The sequence below is a fragment of the Phocoena phocoena genome, chromosome 2 (genome assembly GCF_963924675.1).
Source record: "Phocoena phocoena chromosome 2, mPhoPho1.1, whole genome shotgun sequence".
NCBI classification, from domain to species: Eukaryota; Metazoa; Chordata; class Mammalia; order Artiodactyla; family Phocoenidae; genus Phocoena; species Phocoena phocoena.
This window is the reverse complement of record NC_089220.1, coordinates 54,262,631-54,282,419: the sequence shown is the minus strand read 5'-3', so window position 1 is coordinate 54,282,419 and position 19,789 is coordinate 54,262,631. Positions and strand designations below refer to the sequence as shown.

Sequence of the window (19,789 nt, the reverse complement as noted above, 5' to 3'; positions counted from 1 at the left end):
CTAAATGGCCATTAATCTTCCTACAAACAATTCCTTTGAGGCTCTTCAAGCTTTCACTAAAACTTTCCTCAAAAATCCTTTCAGCTTCTGCCCACTCTCTAGTTCTAAATTTATGTCCACAGTTTTGGGTTTTGGTATGGTAATTCCCTATTTCCAGGTACCAAAATCTGTGTCATTTATCTCTTGCTGCATAACAGATTTCCTCCACAACTTAATGACTTAAAACAACATATACTATTTCACTGTTCCTCTAGACAGCATATATTATTTCACCGTTTCTTTGGACTCTTTAGCTCAGAGTTCTGACTACGGATATTTTATGAGGTTGCAGTCAAGACGTTGGCCAGGGCTACAGTTATCTGAAGGCTTGAATAAGCTTGGAGGATTACATTGCCATTGGTTAAGAGGCCTCAGTTTCTTGCCATGTTTGCCTTTCCATTGGGTTAGTTCCTCTATTCTTATTATATAGCATTTGGCTTCCTCCAGAGTGAATGAGTCCAGAAAGAGAGCAAGGATGAGACCTCTTATGACCTAGACTCTGAAGTAACACACCTTCACTTCCATTATATTCTTCTGTTAGAAGCAAGTGACCAAGTGTGGCCCACCCTCAAGGGTAGAAGAATTATGATCCAACTCTTGAAAAGCAGGCATATCAGAGGATTTATGAACATATCTTAAAACAACCACAGGGCTTTTATAGAAGGTTTCATAAAAACACATAAAAGGTGTCTTCTGTCAAAATTTTATGCAAGTACAGAAATAGAACTTTAAGTATCTGAAAACTTGAAGGATTTGATTTCACATGAGTTTTTTGTTTTTTAACATTCTTTCTACCCACGAATGTCTTGTTCCAATTACAACATTTGGGTGACTACCAATTTTTATTTTACACTTACTCACAAATATGTATATGTACACATATGTACATACATACATTAAAAAAAATCTTTTCATATATTGTTTTGTAGCCTTCAACTAGAAAGAGAATAAGACACAAAGGGCAGAAAGACTATAGTAGATTTTAGAGATGAATTCTAGAACGAATAAGACTAATAAAATTGTATTTTGCACTCTTCTGGACTTTTTTCAGTTAATTTGTAAAACTGAACCTGAGTTAAATATATGTTTATTACCAAGAGTTATCATGTCTTAATTTCTTCACTGGCATTGTTTTTATTTTTCTGTTTTTTCCCATGCTGATTTTTGGGCCAGATTTCTAAAAAACTATCTTGTTTGAGAGTGAATAAATGTTGAGGTTGCCAGAAACAATTCTTATTGGACCCATAAATAAAATAGATAGTTGTGGTTGGATAAACTTAAATTTGTTGACCAGATTCATTATTTTTTAATAAGTTATAGATGAACAGTTAACAAGCAGTGAAAGTGAAGATGATGAGATTTTCCGAAGAAAAAGTAAAAAGACAAAAGGAAATGTTTTGGAGTCCCCTGAGGTGAGTCATTCAATAATCACAATAACATGATCACATAAAATTTTTTGTTCCTCTTATTTTTTTTTTGGCCATGCCGCATGGCATGTGGGATCTTAGTTCCCAAACCAGGTATGGAACCCACACCCCCGGCCTTGGAAGCATGGAGTCTTAACCACGGGACTGCCAGGGAAGTCCTTTTGTTCCCCTTAAAACTATTTTTTTTTAACTTTTTACTTTATTTATCTACTTTATCTAGAATCAGAAAAATAGCGAAGTTGATTCTCCACTTCATGCTGTCAAAAAGCGCAGGGTTCCTCCAAACAGAGTAAGTAAATAACAAATAATGTATAGTAATTCCTTTTGAAATAAATATTACAAGAGAAATATCTGTATAGATGACCATAGGTATGTTTGATCTTATGGGTATATGTTTAACAGAAAAATAGATAGTAAATCCTATGTGACTGGAATTTCTATTTTAAACTCCTTCAAAAAACTATTCCTATTTTTGTCAGTACACTCCAGCAATTCAGATTAAATACCTACTTTATATCTACTGTGTAAGATGTTTGGTATACTGTAAAGATTATTTCCTCGTATTGTTAAGTCTGCAATCTAATAGGAAGGATAGATAGTAAGTGGATAATTTCCATATAATTTTTTAAGTTAAGTGATAAGAAAAGATAAACCCTTAACCTAGACCTTGGGAGTTCTGGCAAGCTTCTTGAAGATAACACCTTACTTAAATCTTAAAGCATCTGTGGCAGTTAGGGAAGAGAAGGGAGAAAGGAAGGCATTCCCCAACAGCTTAAAGAAGGACACAAAGTGGGGAAACAGCATCTCTTGTGGTTTGATTGTAAAGACAAAAAGTACCAGGAAGTAAAATTGGAGAAAAATCTGGGTGAGTTTTTGGAAGGCCTTATTCTTTCATTTGCTTACTGAATGGGCTTGAAAGAAGGAAAAGAAGGAGTCCACGATGACTCTCTGGTTTTGGCTTGGGCTAGTTGGCAGATGTGTCACATCTTTAGAGAAAACAAGAAAGAGTGGTAAGTTCAGTGTTGAACATGTTTGAAGTTCATGTGGGATAGTAAAGTGACAGTGTCTGGCAGGCATTGACAAGGCATTGACAACTATGAGAATGTGAAATCTGGGTTGGGGGGCAGGTCTTAAGGCTAATAGTATTCATTTGTCATCAGTTTGTAGCTGATAGCTAAATTTTGAGATTAGGAAATCTTGTGTGTTTTAATTCTCTAATACAAACTAGTATAATTTGTGCAAAATTAATTGAAAATGCATGTATACTCATATAAAACTTCATTAGAAAAATTGCTTTAACTTGCTACTTGAACTAGAATGTCTGATTGACTTACTAGAAGTGAATTAAAATATTGATAATGCTGATGCTCAATCTACTTTAACCTAAAATTATTCCTGTTAATTGAAATTATTTTGATAAATTTCTTTTGATTCTTTTGATTGGTTTTATATTATTCTGTAAGAGATATTATAGTAGGTTTCATAGTCAAAATTTGTTGTTATATTGGTTTCTTAGTTTGAAAGGACTCATGTATGTTTGGACTAATTTTGATAGCTGTATTTACAGACTTAATTTTTTTTTTGTGAAGCCCTTCAGGGTCTTCTAAAGGAAAGAGTTAAACTAAAAACACAAGTTTTCATCAGATACATTCAATTTCATACAAAATTAAATGAATACTAGTATTATTTATATTACCTAATTTATTATTTTAGTACTTAGAATTACCTAACTTTTAAATTCATAAGTATTGTGTATTTATAACATGGCTCTGAGTTGTAAGAGCATTTTATTTTTCTAACAAGAAAATGTTAGGTCAACTATTTAAAAAGGAAAAATGAAAACAGAAGCAATAATCCTTGAGAAACACATTAAGATACAACACTCCAATTATATTTTCTCATGTAAGAATTTTATTGAATTTTAGTTAGATTTATCATCTAGCGATGAGAGTGAGAATTTTAGCAAACGAGATCCACAATCAGCAGACTTCAAGGATCATAATAAAAGAGGCATCAAAGTCCAAAAGAGACTGAGTCACCTAAAGGTAAACTTTTTTCCATTTCTTATTTTTATATAAATATACTATATATTTTTTAATTAGTAAAGAACAGTAGATGTTACACAGAAGTAGATTTTTCTCTATAATTTCTTATAGGAAAAAATCTCAAAATTAAAAAATATTTTGACACAAATTTTACTTTTTGTATTGGAATTAAAATCTTAAGGTGTGGTATTTTAGTTTCTCTTTGTGTTTTGAAACTATCTTGCAGTGTTGTGTTATTTTGAATGACTAAATGAAGAAACTTTAGTGTATTGAGGATTTAATATTCAAATTGAAGAAAATATAGAGACAAATCTGAGTTTTAGAATATTTGCTTTTGTAAAAATTATATTGTTTTTCTTATCTCTATCCAATATTCACATTCTTGGAAAAGAATTCTCAGCACCTTTTTGTCTGATCAGTCTTTCTGTGGTACTGTATTTTTCCTGGAAAAAATTAATTAGCTGAAAGACTCAGGAGACTTTGTGCTTATTAAGAAACATTCAGCAAGCTGATATGCTGACTTGTACTTTATTTTATTCATAACAGAATTAAAAGAAGAAATTTTAAATAGGTATACTACTTTATTATTTCTTCTTGCAGTTTTCTGTTTTTATTATTTTTGATCTTAAAAGCACTGGCAAGAAATCCACTTTCCAGAACTGTTTCCAATTATTTGAAGAAATAAAATGATTTTCTTAAAGGCATCTTCCTTTTTTCTCATTTATCTTAGCTTGTAGCTAGGAAGTTTTTAGATGATGAAGCAGAACTTTCCCAAGAAGATGCAGAATGTGTTTCATCAGATGAAAATGATGAGTCAGAAAATGAACAGGATTCCTCATTACTTGACTTTTTAAATGATGAGACTCAACTGTCACAGGCTATAAATGGTAAGTGATATAATGATGCTTCTTTTTCTTTTGATTTTCAGTGCCTTTAATGTGGTTATACTTAAATATTCTAGTCAGTTTCCAAAGAACTTTGACTTTAAAGGGAATTAAATTTGTCATGTGTAAAATACTTGGTCATTTTCATTCAAATTCTGTTAATATTTGCTTTATGTGAGAGTTGATTGTTTATAGGCTTCTGCTAATTTGATTATGTCTCTCCAGAATGACCTAGTTGGCTCAATGTCAGATGTTCATTTAAACAAGTATTTAGTGCCTACTATGTGCCCAGTACTATGTAAGGTTCTTGAGAAAGCTGCATCTGTGAGCGAAATGGACAAAACCCCCTTCCCTTATGAAGCTTACATTTGAATGGAAGAAGACAAGCAATATACATAATAACTAAATTATTTAGTGTAAGATGAAAACTTTACAGAAAAACAAAAAGAGTTGTGTAAGATGAAGATTTGGAGTGGCAGCAGTTAGGGGTATTAACAGATAAGCTGCAAATTTAAGTAAGGCAATTAGGGGTAGCCCACATTGAGAAGGTGACATTTAATCAAAGACTAGAAGGAGTTGAGGAATCCAGCAGTGTGACACAAAGCTAAATTTAAAACCAGCTGAGACACAAAGCTAAATTTATTAAATTTGCTAAGGTAAGGGAGATCTACTTTTAGAAAACAGTCTCCCCAAACAATGCTTGAGCAGGTCTTCTATACAATATATTAAGAGCAGATGATTCAGATTGGCTTTAATAGAAATGGGAAAGATTGTGGTGGGCTCTTCTGTATTCTTATCCTTCACAAATCTTGCCATTATTCTGCTCCTGCAGTGCCTGATATGATTTGAAACAGCAAAGTTTCCCAAGGTCCGTGACTTTAAAGAAAAAAGGCTTTAAATACAAAATTATCGGTACCATGTTGCCGATACTGATATGATTTGCAGAATAAGGTTTCTTTTGCAGGTCTATAGTATTGTATAATCTGGTGGGAGAATGTTGATGCAAAGATGACAACCAATGTGAAGGCCCTGAAGCAGGAGTGTGCCTGGCTTGTTCAAGGGAACAGCATTGTGACTGGAATTGAATGAGTGAGAAGGGGAGTAGTTGGAAGTGAGATCAGAGAGTAATAAATGAGCAGCCAGCTCATATTAAGTAGTATAGCTCTAGCTTCTGTGTTGAGAACAGCCTATTTGGGAGCAAAGGTGGAAAAAGAGACCATTTAGGAGGCCATCGCAGTAATCTAATCAAGGAATGTTAGTGGCTTCTACCAAGGTGGGGGCAGTGAGAGGGTGAGAAAGATTGGATTCTGGCTATGTACAGCTGATGGGATTTTCTGATGGATTAGAGAGAAAAAGAGGGAGTCAGTGGGCTTGAGCAGCAGGAAGGACTTCAGTTGCTGCAATTGGGAAGGTTGAAGGTGGAGCAGTTGGGATGGAGAGTAGGGAGATCTGAAACTCCATTTAGAAACAGTATGTTTGAAATGTAGGATTTCAAAGTTTTTTTTTTTTAAGAAAATCTCAAAATCCACATTACCTTTTTTTTTTTAAGCCTCATTTCTTAGGTACTCTTTGCTATATAACTTTAAAAAATGATAGGCCTATGAATCTCACATGAATTATGCTTTGTGGAAAAAGCCAGATTCAAAAGGTTACATACTATATACTTTGATTTATATGACATTCTGGAAAAGGTAAAACTATAGCAACAGCAAATAGAATAGTGGTTGCCATAACTATGCATTTGTCAAGACTCAGAACTATACCCTAAAGAGGATGAATTTTATTGTATATGCATTATACCAAAAAAAAATCTATAAAACAAATGAAAAAATATCTCTGAAAGCTCCTTGATTGAGTCCTTTTAAACAGTAAACTGGAAATAAAGATCTCACTAAATTTTGTAGGGATTTATCATGAGTAAGAAGTGGGTAGTTAAGTCAGGAGAATATCTAATAGTTGAAGCTAGCTATGGAATGGAGATAAGGGAAATATTATTCAAAGAAAAGCTTATACATCTTGTCCCAAGCATGATAGTCATTAAATTAGCAATGTTATCCCTCAAAATAACCTGTTAATTAATTTAATCACTCCAAAAATATGTAAGGGGAAATGAGAGACAAAAATTAAAGTTGATTTCTGATTACAACCTTAAAAAAAAAAGATAGGCATAAATAAAAACCTGTGTTTCCTAGTTTTTGCTTGACTGAAAATTATGAAACATACTTACTATTGGTTGTGGCTTTTGATGTTTTTAAGTATAGGGTTTTTTTGCCTGGAGTTTTTATGTTTTAGTTTTATAGAATGCTTTCTATAAATCAGATACAGTTCTAAGGTCTTTGTGTACATTTATTTCTCATGAAAAGGCACTCTCCTAATCTTCGTTATCAGAGAAGAGAGATAGCTAAGGCAGAGAGCTTAAATAAGTTGTCCATGATCACCCAACTAGATCATCTGTCAAAGGCAAAACTCCTAACTTTGCATTTTTGAATAATTATTTTTAGACATGTTTCAATATATATTAAATATCTTTTGTGTAAAATAGTTCCACAAGTTTTGAATCATGTGAATTTGGGATAGGTCAAAGTTAAATACTTTGTTAGTTTTCATTTAAATAATTTTGCTGTTTGAAATTTTTTTTATCTCTACACAGATTCTGAAATGAGAGCTATTTACATGAAATCTGTGCGAAGTCCACTGATGAACAATCGGTACAAAATGGTCCATAAGAAACATAACAACATAAACATTTTCTCACAGGTATGAACTATAGAAATATAGTGGAGAATTTCCTGGTGGTGGTGTTGAAATATATCCCCATTAATGAAGCTTTCATTTTGTTTCTAAAATTGGACCATCAGAACTATTTGCAATAATTTCTACCCTGAGTAAGGAAGGTGGGCTAAATGAACTCTCAAAATCCCTTTTAGTACTAATTTGATCAAATTATCCTTTTGTTAACTTGAACTAATTAGAATATACTTTTTTTTTTTTTTTTTAATTTTTTGGCTGCATTGGGTCTTCATTGCTGCATGTGGGCTTTCTCTAGTTGCGGCGAGCGGGAGCTACTCTTTGTTGCGGTGCGCTGGCTTCTCGTGGTGGCTTCTCTTGTGGAGCACGGGCTCTAGGCACATGGGCTTCAGGAATTGTGGCTCGTGGGCTCAGTAGTTGTGGCACACGGGCTTAGTTGCTCCACGGCATGTGGGATCTTCCTGGACCAGGGCTCGAACCCATGTCCCCTGCATTGGCAGGCAGATTCTCAACCACCGCGCCACCAGGGAAGCCCTAGAATATACTCTTAAATTGTTTTCCAATTAGGAGAATACTTAAAGGAAGTGAATAGAACTTTATCATCTATTAGTTAAAATTTTAATTCTTCTATGTTGTCATATTTCTCTTGAAAATTAAGTTTTTCATAAAAATGGTATATCCTAAAAACCATAGATTATTTTTCATTTATGGATAGCAATTTCATATTAGCCTTATTTGTTTATAAATTGCCATATTCACCTTGGAAATATGGTCATTCTTATCTCTGTACTTTCATTGTGTTTATTATATAGCATTTATCACATTGTTTATAAATTACTGTTTATTTTTCTGGCTACTTGCACTAGACTGTAAATTTCTCGAGGGTAAATCATTCTTTTTTTATTCCCAAACTCCTCATTTTCTTCCATAAAGAATATAATCAGAGAGAAGATGTGGTATATATATAAAATGGAATATTACTCAGCCGTAGAAAAGAATGAAATTTTGCCATTTGTGACAACATGGATGGACCTAGAGGGCATTACACTAAGTGAAAGAAGTCAGACAGAGAAAGACAAATACTGTATGATTTCACTTAAATGTGGAATCTGAAAAACAAATGAACCAACATAAAAAAGAAACAATCATAGACACAGAGAACAAACAGGTAGTTGCCAGTGGGGAGTTGGGGGAGGAGAGAAATAGGTGAGGGAGATTAAGAGGTACAAATTTCCAGTTGCAAAATAAATGTCATAGGTATAAAATGTACAGTGTGGGGAATAGAGTCAATAATTATGTAATATCTTTGTACACATTGTAACTAGACTTATCCTGGTGATCATTTTGAAATGTATGTTATGTAACAGGAACTAACATTGTATTGTAGGTTAATTATACTTCAAAAACAAACAAACTCATACAAAAAGAGACCAAATTTATGGTTACCAGAGGCAGGGGAGTGGTGTAGGGGGAAGGAGAATTGGATGATGGTAGTCAAAATGTACAAACTTCCAGTTATAAGATAAATAAGTACTTGGGATGTAATGTACAACATGATAAACATAATTAACACTGCTGTAGGTTAAATATGAAAATTGTCAAGAGAGTAAATCCTAAGAGCTCTCACCACAAGGAAAAATTTTTTTTCTATTTCTTTAATTTTGTATCTGTGTGAGATGATGGATGTTCACTAAACTTATTTCATGATGTAATAAGTCAAATCATTATGCTGTACACCTTAGACTTATACAGTGTTGTATGTCAATTATATCTCAATAAAACTGGAAGAAAAAAAGAATATGCTCGATATATGTTAGTGAGCAAGTGACTGATTTAATAAAGTAAGTGAAATAAATATTCAGAAAGATACCATGAACTTAAAAGAATATGTTAGAACATGCTGATTTTATGAAATTTATAATATTCTTATTTTGTATTTGTATTGTAGATTCCTGAGCAAGATGAAACCTATTTAGAAGACAGTTTTTGTGTTGATGAAGAGGAGTCTTGCAAAAGCCAATCCAGTGAAGAAGTCTGTGTTGATTTTAACCTAATAACTGAAGATTGCTTTGCAAGTAGGAGTAAAAAATATAAAACCCGACGTGCAGTAAAGCTAAAACAAATGAAGATGAGACAAAACTGTGCATCTTCAAAAAAAAAATTATTCAGAATTATTTTACCAGATGATTCAAGTGAGGAGGAAAACAATGTAAATGATAAACAGGAATCCAGCACTGTGATTAATCCAAGTGCAGTTACCAAGAGTGAACAACAAAACCACTGTTTGAATTTAGTGCCTTCTGGGTCTTCATTGCAGTCCAGGGACCACTCTAATCCAGTTGTTAATCAGTCGCCAAACCAGAGACAACAGACACCGCTTAATTTAAAGGTTACAGTTTCCGATGTCTCAGACTTCAAACCTCAGAGCCGTACTAAAATTGAACCTACCTCGTCATCATTCACTACTGTTGATTCACAGAAAGACTGTAGAAAATTTCCAATTCAGTTGAAGGTATGAATCAGATTAGAGAAAAAAAGCCTTCGTATGTTTACCAAAACGTTTTCTTTGGTTTGTTTTTCTTTCTTTTGTGTTAAATAACTAGGTCAAAGAAAAATTAGCAAGTGATAAAATTCTTCAGACAAGAAACCAGCACACTAAATTTTATAGCTGATTTGTAGGATGCTTATTTTTAAAATGTGTTAATAGTTTTCTGTAAGGAAACCTGCTAATTTTATAAAAAGGATATAGGAAATGGGCTTCCTACAAGGTAAAATTAACAGAAATTAAAGCTCAGAACTAGTTTCTCCAGATTTTTTCTTTCCCCCTCTGAAGGCTTCTGGTATGTAACTCTCATCTACTTATTGGGGTGAGGAGTTTAGGGGTACCAGCTGATTTCCTTCCTTTGAATTTCTTTCCTTCCAGAATGGTTACTATTGATAAAGTAATTCCTAAAATCATTTTCAGTTTTTAAGAGTTCATAGTTGCAGTAGTTTTGCTAAAATAGGGATTAAAGTCATAGTAATAGGAATCCCTAGACCTAGACTTAGATTTCTCTTTTATTCCAGGTGTTTCAGCCCATTCCACCTTAGCAACATGCTCCAGTGTCCGCACAATGGCCCTCAAATTGGCATTTCTAGTTGTAAATTATCTCCAGGCCTTTTTTGCACAAAGTTATTTCTGGAAGGCATAATTAGATAAAATTGACTAGATTAAGTCTTATAAATAGATTGGAGAAGAGCAAAGTACTTAATTTCCCTGAGCCTCGATATTCTCAGCTGTATTAGAAAGATAGTAATCCCAAGGGTCAGGGTAGGTAATACTTGCACATTACTTTCAAAACCAGTAAGCACTCTACATTTCTACTTTGCCATGCTGTAACTAAAAAAAATAGATATAGGCTAGTAATATTTTGAGGACTGTGAAAAAGGATAGAGTTTTAACAGAAATGTGTTTTAACTTTTCCTCTACTATCTAATACTATACATATAGTATGCTTCTTCTTCAGATTAGGAGGGGAAGGAATTTGAGATAAATTTGGGAAGACAGAAAATAGACTAAATATCCTGTCAAAAACTGTTAGATACTAAAAATGTTAATACTTATTTTGTCATGTGTATTGCAGACAGTATTCCTTGTTTGTCATTTGCCTTTGTTTTGTTTAATAGTGGGTTTTGCCACAGGAAAATTTAACTTTTTTATACAGTTCCAATTTTTTTCTTTATAGTTTTTGACATCAGTGTCATGTTTAAAAAGCCATTTTGTACTCCAAGATAACGAAATATTTCCAATGTTTTCTTTTGGTTCTTTAGTGTTCATTTCTTCCTTCATGACATTTATTCCTTTTCTTAAAAGATTGAATATTAAATATATTTTAAAGATTATTCTGAGTGATTAGGACTTCCTCTTTAGCTTAGAATACAGAAAGCTGGAAAGAGCATTGCTCCCATCCTTGTAACAACAGCCAAAAAACCAGATAATCTACAAAATCATAAGTTTATTTGGATCTGAGGTTGCAGGACAGCCAATTAGCCTGATATCTAAGGAGACAAGTGCCAAGGAGAGACTTGCTGATTTGGGACAGTCACTGTATAATCTGGCAAGAAGAATTCAGCTAAAACATTAATGAATTGCAAAAGGCAACGGGATAGCATGAGCGTTTAGAACCCCTGGGAGTTGCAGAGAGAAGGGTAATTCATAACCACTCGTGGGCGCTTTTCCACAGAGTCATCAGATGGTCACAAGAAAGACTGAGAATCAGAGAAAACCTCCTTCCCAGTGCAGGCCTTGGGGAAGTGACCAGAAGCTACTGTGGAAAAGGCACCAAACCCCATCTAGTTCCTTCTGTGGAAAAGGCACCACTAGTTCCTTCTCCCCTATTTCCCCTATGGAACAAAAAGCATTAAACTACTGGGGGAAGAACAGCAAACCCTACAGCTCCAGGGCTTAGGTGAAGACCCTTTGCAGATGGAGGAAAGGAATAAGAGAGAAATGCTCTACATCTGAGAAAGGGGCAGGAAAACATCTTGGGCCCAGAGCATTAGAGATCTCTAACCACTGGGGGCAGGGAGAGGGGGAGGATCATTGAGAAGTTCCCATCTCTGAGATCCAGGGACACAATTCCTGCCCAAGACAGGCTGAACCAGGACAATAGAAACCCCCCTCCCCACGCCTGTCCGCACACTCCTAGCACTCCCTCCAACCAGGCTAGCAAGCAGTAAGTGAGAAATAAAAGCAATCTACTGCTGAGAGAGAGACAAGAGTATGGGGAGAAAAACTCTGAGGCACAGGTTTACAAAGAAAAGTTAGAATATTTAGAAAAATCACCTGGCACACGAGCCCAGACCTCAGCTCGGTTTGAAAGGACTTTGTGATGTTTTGTCATGGGTCCAAAGCTATTTCTGTACTTTGGTAGGGCTCATATTTACCTCAATCACTACTCTCCTACACAAGATGTTTGGCTTTCAACCAAAAGTTACAAGATACATAGAAGGAAGAAAAAAACACATTTTCAAGAACCAGACTCAGATATGACCCAGACATTGGAACTATCAGACAGGGAATTTAGAATAACCATGATTAACATGTTAAAGGCTCTAGTGGAAAAGTCAAACAAACATGCATGAACAGAAAGGGAATATCATCCAAGAAATGGGATATATATAAAGAACAATAAAGTAGAAATGCTAGAAATGGAAAACATGGTAAAAGAGATGAAGAATGTCTGCAATAGGCCCATCAGTAGACTCAATGCAGCCATGGAAAGAACCAACAAACTTAAAGCTAGGTCAATAAAATTACCCAATCAGAAATATAAAGAAAGAGTGAAAAAACAGAATGGAGCAGCCAGGAGCTGTGGGACTGTAAGCAGTAGCCTAAGATACATGTAATTGGAATTAAGGAGAAAAGAGAGCAAGTAGAAGATATAGTTGAACAAGCATGGCTGAGGATTTTCCAAAATTAATCAACACTGGCATACAAGTATCTGAGTCTCTGGTTTCAATTATTATGGGTATGTTACCTAGGAGTGGAATTCCTGGGCCATATGGTAATTCTTTAATTTTGAGAACTCTCCCCACAGTGGCCTCACCATTTTTCATTCCCACCAGCAATGTACATTCCAGTTTTTTCACATTCTCATCAACACATTTTCCTTTTTTAAAAATTCTAGCCATCCTACAAGGTGTTAAGTGGTAGCTTGGTCCTTCATCTACATAGTCACTTTGCTGATGTTGAAGGAATAAAAAAAAGTATCAATAAGAAAAATCAGCCTAGGAGTTAGAAGTTTATGGCGCTAACATACATATAACTCATCGTGATTGATGTTTTCTGCTTTTCAGGATACTAGTGCTCTGGAGGATTCTGGCACTTCAGTGGCATACTGTTCCAACTCACGACCACGTTTGGCTGGCACACATGCTTCTCTTAGACTTCCACAGGAAGGCCAAAGAACTTGTATTCTTGTAGACAGTCGTGAAATCACTTCTGGTTCAGAAGTAATTTCTTCCCTAAGAGCAGTTCATGGCTTACAGGTAGAGGTTTGTCCTCTTAATGGTTGTGATTATATTGTGAGTAACCGCATGGTGGTGGAAAGGAGGTCTCAATCTGAGATGTTAAATAGTACCAGTAAGAACAAGCTCATTGACCAGATCCAGTACCTACAGAGCATGTTTGAAAGAATATGTGTGATTGTGGAAAAGGACAGAGAAAAAACAGGTTTGTATTTTTAAATGGTTTTGTTTATAAGGCTGTAAAGGAACCTATTATTTGGTTCATTATCCTACTGTCAGGATGTGGGAAGCTCTTAAAATTTAAATACCTGACTCATGAATGTCATCTCATATTTACATAATGCCATAATGTTTTTCATTAGTCATTGTGTTTAAATGCAGCTTGTGAGAATCGAAGGGTGAGAAATTGAAGGCAAGTGAACCAATCATAAGTCTTTTTCTGGGAGCCCCAGAAAGGGTGAGGGGCCCTAAGTAAGGCAGCAGTGGGGGAAAGGAGGAATCAGGAGGGAAGTGAAATCAGGAGGTAGCAGGAGTAAGTGGGAGCAATCAAGACTTACTATTGAGCTGAACAATCTCTTGATTACTGGGCAGTTAGGTAGTGGTGCTGTTCATTGAAATTATGAATATCAGAGAAACAGCAGATTTGAGGGACAAAGAGAGGTTTAACTTTGAATATGTTGAGTTCTCAATGGGTCACTAAAATGGATGCTTAGGATATACTAAAAAATGCAGGCTTGGAGCTTCAGTTAGGGCATTTTTATGGGTAATGTTTAATTGTAATGGGGAGCCCCTGAGAATAGTGAAAAGATCATAGGATATGGGATCAGAAGATGCACTGAGTTCTGATGTCTCTATAGCTATGTGATACTGCATTGACAAATCACCCCCTCTGAGGAGTTAATAATATACTTTTCCTACTCATCCCGGGGTGTTATGAGGATTAAGTGAAATCATGCAGCTGAAAGCCGCTATGGAAGAATTCAAGGATTATACAATCATTATGTAAAAGAAAATAATGTAGTTTACATAAAACACTGGTTCAATTTGAGCAACGTACTTTTCATCGCCACTGTCACTACTGAACCATGTGACCTTGGATAAGTCATTCTGTCTTTCAGTAACCCAAATTTTTTTTTCTTTTTTAATTTGACAAGTGAGGGCTTTAGATTAAGTGATCTTTTGGGTCTTTCTAGCGTTAAAATTCTATAAGTTACTCTTTACTAACATATCCTTTATAAAGGAAATAGATTTGGAATAAAAAGGAAAGTAATATGGCAAAAGTTATGGAAAAACATCTTTTTTTTGGCTTAAGGAAGAATGCCAAAAAAAGGATGTAGGTGGAACATGGAAAGAAAATGAATGGGAAAAGTAGGAAAGTAAATTAATAGGCAGGAGTTAAAGTTATAATGGGTATGCAGGGTATTGAGGTACTCTTGGAATAAATACATGATAATTTTATATCAGTTAGAAGTAATACTTAATGAACCCTTCGGCAATGCTACCGTTATGAATTTTAGAGATAAGTAATATGGTCTTGGCCTTTAGGAATAAATTATCTAGGAATATAAACTCTCCCCTGCCTACTCACCTTCTTCTGTAGATTCCAATTTAAGACACTCATAAAGACCGTTCTCCTTATTTTCTATTTGAGGATCACTTGAAATTTTCAGCGGTAGGGTTTCTCATTAGCATAATGTGGCACTAGTTTGCTTAATGATGTAGATCTTGGGATTTTAATAATATATAGTATTAATGGTCCTACTTAATGTAACTTACTAAGGTTTGCATTTTCCTAAATGTAAAATATTTAGGAGACACATCCAGGATGTTTAGGAGAACAAAGAGCTATGACAGCCTGCTGACTACCTTAACTGGTGCTGGAATCCGAATTCTTTTCAGTTCCTGCCAAGAAGAAACTGCAGATTTGCTAAAGGAATTGTCTTTAGTGGAACAAAGAAAGAATGTTGGTATTCATGTTTCAACAGTGGTGAACAGTAATAAATGTGAGGCACTTCAATTTTATCTCAGTATTCCCAATATAACTTATATAGCTGCACTGAATATGTGTCACCAGTTTTCATCTGTGAAAAAGATGACAAATAGGTATGTGTTTTAATATTTATTTATTTGGTTGAGCAGGGTCTTAGTTGTGGTAGCTGGGCTCCTTAGTTGCAGCACACGGGCTCCTTAGTTGCAGCATGTGGGCTCCTTAGTTGTGGCATGTGAATTCTTAGTTGTGGCATGCATGTGGGATCTAGTTCCCTGACCAGGGATCGAACCCGGGTCCCCTGCATTGGGAGCACAGAGTCCTATTCACTGCACCACCAGGGAAGTCCCTGATTTAATATTTTTAAATGGTTACTTTAAAATCATCCTTGAAGGCATTTCATAGGAATTTTTTTTTTTCTTTTTTTGCGGTACGCGGGCCTCTCACTGGTGTGGCCTCTCCCGTTGCGGAGCACAGGCTCCGGACGCGCAGGCTCAGTAGTCGTGGCACACGGGCTTAGTTGCTCCGCGGCATGTGGGATCTTCCCGGACTGGGGCACGAACCCGTGTCCCCTGCATCGGCAGGTGGACTCTCAACCACTGCACCACCAGGGAAGCCCCCATAGGAATTTTAATATTTTTAAAAATAAAGAGGTATAGTGCCTGTTAGATTCTTTCAGTAAAGACTTTGCTTGTCAACATGTATCAGTCACTGCATTAAGCTGAGGACATTAATGGAAGGAAAAAAAAAAAACATAGGCATTGTCTTTGAGTAGCTTAGAGCCCTGTGGGGAGACAGACAGCACTTAATTTGATCTTGCAGTCTCACATTTCTGGGCTGGTTAGTTCTGTAACTAGAAAAATGTTCAAGTTGAAAATTTTAGTAGGCTCTAATGATTTTATTGCTTGAAAATCAAACGAAGGCTTTAGAAAATAGGTTAAACTAAAGGCTCAAATAAGATGTTGAAATTATTATTATAAATGATTTTAAATATAGGGAATAGGCTTTTGTTTTATTTAAACTAATGCTAAGACATAATCAACTGAATGTAGAAAACTTGGGAAAAAATGATTTTCTTAAAGGATTTTATGTTTGGTATTCTTTAAGCAAGAATATTGAATTTTATAAGTCAGAAGTTTTAGTATAATGTTTTTGTTTATTTTTCAGCTCACCTCAGGAAATCTCCATGTATGCACAAGTAACTCATCAAAAAGCTGAGGAGATCTATAGATATATTCACTATATGTTTGACATGCAAATGTTGCCAAATGATCTTAACAAAGGTAGTTTTAAATCTGATGCATGATCAGACTGCTCAGGGTGGGTTATCAAAGAACCCTCACAATACTAAATGCACTTCAATAATCATTGCTGTGGTTTGTGATTATCAGTTTAAAATATATTAATATGTCCATATCTGTTATTTTACACTGTGTACATTTTTATTTATATAGAAGATATAAATGATTTAAAAAAATCTCATGTTTAACAATCATTTTGTTTAGATAATAAAACTTTATTGAACGAAAAGCTTATTGAAGGTACTATTAAGTAAAAGCTAGAGTGAAAGATATATTTTAGAATTTTCTCAAAGATTATAGTGCTATCATTGTCATTTGTTAGCATTATAGGTTGATGTGTCTGCTGCCAGCTTAATGGTCATAAACAATTTTTCTCATATATCAACTATATTGAATAGATGTGGGTGGTAGGTGTATTGTGAGATAATGCCCCAGTAACTAGTAAAGTAGAAAATTTAACTGAATCCTAGTTAACAGTCTAATCCTAGTAGTATGAACTCTGATCTATACTACTTTTTTTGGTTGAAGTACCATATTCAAAGAAGTGATATCTTGGAGTTGGAAAATTTCAGTGTAGATGAGCTATGGAATGTGGACTTTCATCGTGACCCATAACACTGTGTCTGTTATGCTACTAATTGTTGGGTAGTTGAACCAACCTCACAGCAGAGGGTTTCACTTAGACTTGGCATGGACTTCAAAGCTGATCTAATTCAAATTGCTTTTCTTGTTCCTTTCTTATCAGATGATAAACGTGAGGCCCAGAAACAAGTGACTTACTCAAGTTTAGATTGGGAAATCTAGAACAAGAACCCAGGAACTAGATAGTTTTTTCGCTAAAAAAGTTGCTCTGATCGTGAACTTAGCTCCTTTGGGATAGTATAAATTCTGAATTCTACTAAAGCAGTTAACCTCTTATTTCTGCTGTTTAATAATTCTGTCAAAGCCAGAAAGAAAAGAAGTTCTATAAATTATTGGCTCACGTGCAGTTCTCAATTTGTTCTCTCTCAGGTTCAAATTCATCCTTCAGTATCTCACTCCATTATAATGGACTGGACTTTTTGAGCATTTCTCCCTAGTGAGCATGATTTAAGCTTTGTCAAGTAGAAGGAGGAAAGGGACTTCTTTTTCTGGTTCCAGTGTGCTGTTTTTTTTGCTGCTACTCACTCCTGTTACATGGTATCAGTGGTGCATTGGGTAGGGACATCTGGTGCTCTGTGCCCTGGCTGCACACCAGAAGCATGCAGTCCCTCAACAACCTCACATTGCCCTGGACTGATGACCTCCTTGCAGCACATCTCATGCAGACACCAATGTCTTCAGATTCTGTGTGTTCACCCAACAGACAAAATATTTCATAAATTGATATGGTTTGAGGGACATAACCTAGAGGATTTCATTTATTTATGCTTGCTGTATAGAGACCTCTATCCATATTTAAGCTGCAACGGCCTCTTTCTATACTCTTCACAGGTTGCACTTAACTATGAACCCTATAGTTTATTGATCCGTCTTACTGTCTTTGAGCCCTTCAAGTCTTTCTTTTCCACTTTTAAGTCTCCTTTGGAGGTTACCTTAAACCTTACTAGTTTATCTAATGACCGAATGGAAAGAAACGGGAATAACCAGGTACCTGGAAGGTGGGATACAATAGTTTTGATAGGACATATGGAATATGGGGAGTGGGGGTACGTTGTGGTTTGTGTCAAGTATATGCTATTTCAAAAATTATCTTTGTTTCGTATTACAGAATTTAACTACCTTCTAATTTTTAAAAAAAATTTTATTGGAGTATAGTTGATTTACAATGTTGTGAATACCTTCTAATTCTTAAAACACTATCCACTAACATCAAGCAGCATGGTATTACACCAAATATTGGCAACTTAAGAGTTCTACAACAGAATTTTTTAGAGCTACTCTAAAATAACCCTTTCATTTGTTTCATCCTTCATCTATCAAAAATCTCTGTGGCAGAAACTATCATGGTAGTTTAAAGGAGAGTGATGTTTGCTTGCACTATTCTTCTTAAATCTTGTGTTTCTACAAATCCTGTAGTTCTTTAGCTGCTGATTATTACTGACTAAATTCTTAAGAAACAAGAAAGTATACTTTTTCTAACAGTTCTGGTATTTTTCAAGGAAATGAACTGAACCATTAACAAACAAAATGCATTTTTTCTATGAGCCAGTAATTGGAAAAACCAACCAAAACATGAATATTATAAAAGCAAATTTACTTTATTTGAACAACCTACCTGGAGAGAAAGAGTGGGTAAATGCGTACTATAACCAGAGGGAAAAAAATTCTGTCAAATTTTTTTTTAAAAGAAGATGTTGAGAGTACGAGTTTATTAATTAATTAATTTATTTTTGCTGTGTTGGGTCTTCGTTTCTGTGCGAGGGCTTTCTCTAGTTTGTGGCAAGTGGGGGCCACTCTTTATCACAGTGCGCGGGCCTCTCACTATCGCGGCATCCCCTGCTGCAGAGCACAGGCTCCAGACACGCAGGCTCAGTGCCCGTGGCTCATGCGCCCAGTCGTTCCGCGGCATGTGGGGTCCTCCCAGACCAAGGCTCGAACCCGTGTCCCCTGCATTAGCAGGCAGATTCTCAACCACCGCGCCACCAGGGAAGCCCTATGTCAAATTTTAAAGCATAATGGCATAATATGCTAAAAGAAGTTTATTTCTAAAGAAGCTGTCTGAAAGGAAAACAGTGTTTACTATGACATGACATAGTAACTTGACTCCTTACAGTAAAAGAGCTATAACCTGAATGTCTAATCCAGTCTTTTAAATATTGAGACCAAATTTACGCCATGTCTGCTTAAGAATACAACAAAATCTGTTCTCTTATTCTACCTAATAAAAATACTGAAAAAGCAATAAATTAAATTTACATAGGTTTCATGAATGTGCCAATCACAAGTTTTAAGAAAAACCATCAGGAGAAAGCTTGTCAAATGGTTTAAACAACATGTACTGATAACTGAAACATTAGATCAACTCTGGCTTTTATACCAAGTGGTGACAACTGGTAACCTAAAGTTTTCATGAACTCAGTAGCTACCAATACAATCTATTTTTTAATTCTCCCCCACCTCTCCCCTTAAGGATAGCAACATTTTCTTGAATGCTTCTAAAAAAACCTGTATGGAACATGATTTTCTTAAAGTAAACAGACTAAGATGCTTATGAGAGACATCTATATATAACACATGAAACCTATGAAAAAGAGTCTGCAATTTCATATGAAGCTACATTATAAAAAAAAAAAAAACATCCTTCAAATGAAGATACAGATACACTATCTGCTTCTTGATAAACATCCTGGAAGTATTCTCATTTTTA

General features: G+C 35.2%; 1 protein-coding gene across 1 annotated transcript in view; it reads left to right on the top strand.

Moving 5' to 3' along the window:
- Positions 1-16,726, top strand: part of FANCM (FA complementation group M) — a 57,641-nt gene extending 40,915 nt beyond the window's left edge. Inside the window, exons 15-24 of the mRNA XM_065871478.1 lie at positions 1,360-1,451; positions 1,687-1,755; positions 3,392-3,511; positions 4,242-4,398; positions 7,046-7,152; positions 9,092-9,407; positions 9,438-9,655; positions 12,982-13,357; positions 14,964-15,255; positions 16,307-16,726. Of these exons, the coding sequence (XP_065727550.1) occupies positions 1,360-1,451; positions 1,687-1,755; positions 3,392-3,511; positions 4,242-4,398; positions 7,046-7,152; positions 9,092-9,407; positions 9,438-9,655; positions 12,982-13,357; positions 14,964-15,255; positions 16,307-16,445 (1,886 nt within the window). The 3' untranslated portion in view covers positions 16,446-16,726. The remainder of the gene's footprint in view (positions 1-1,359; positions 1,452-1,686; positions 1,756-3,391; positions 3,512-4,241; positions 4,399-7,045; positions 7,153-9,091; positions 9,408-9,437; positions 9,656-12,981; positions 13,358-14,963; positions 15,256-16,306) is intronic.
- The last annotated feature ends 3,063 nt before the right edge of the window (positions 16,727-19,789 follow it).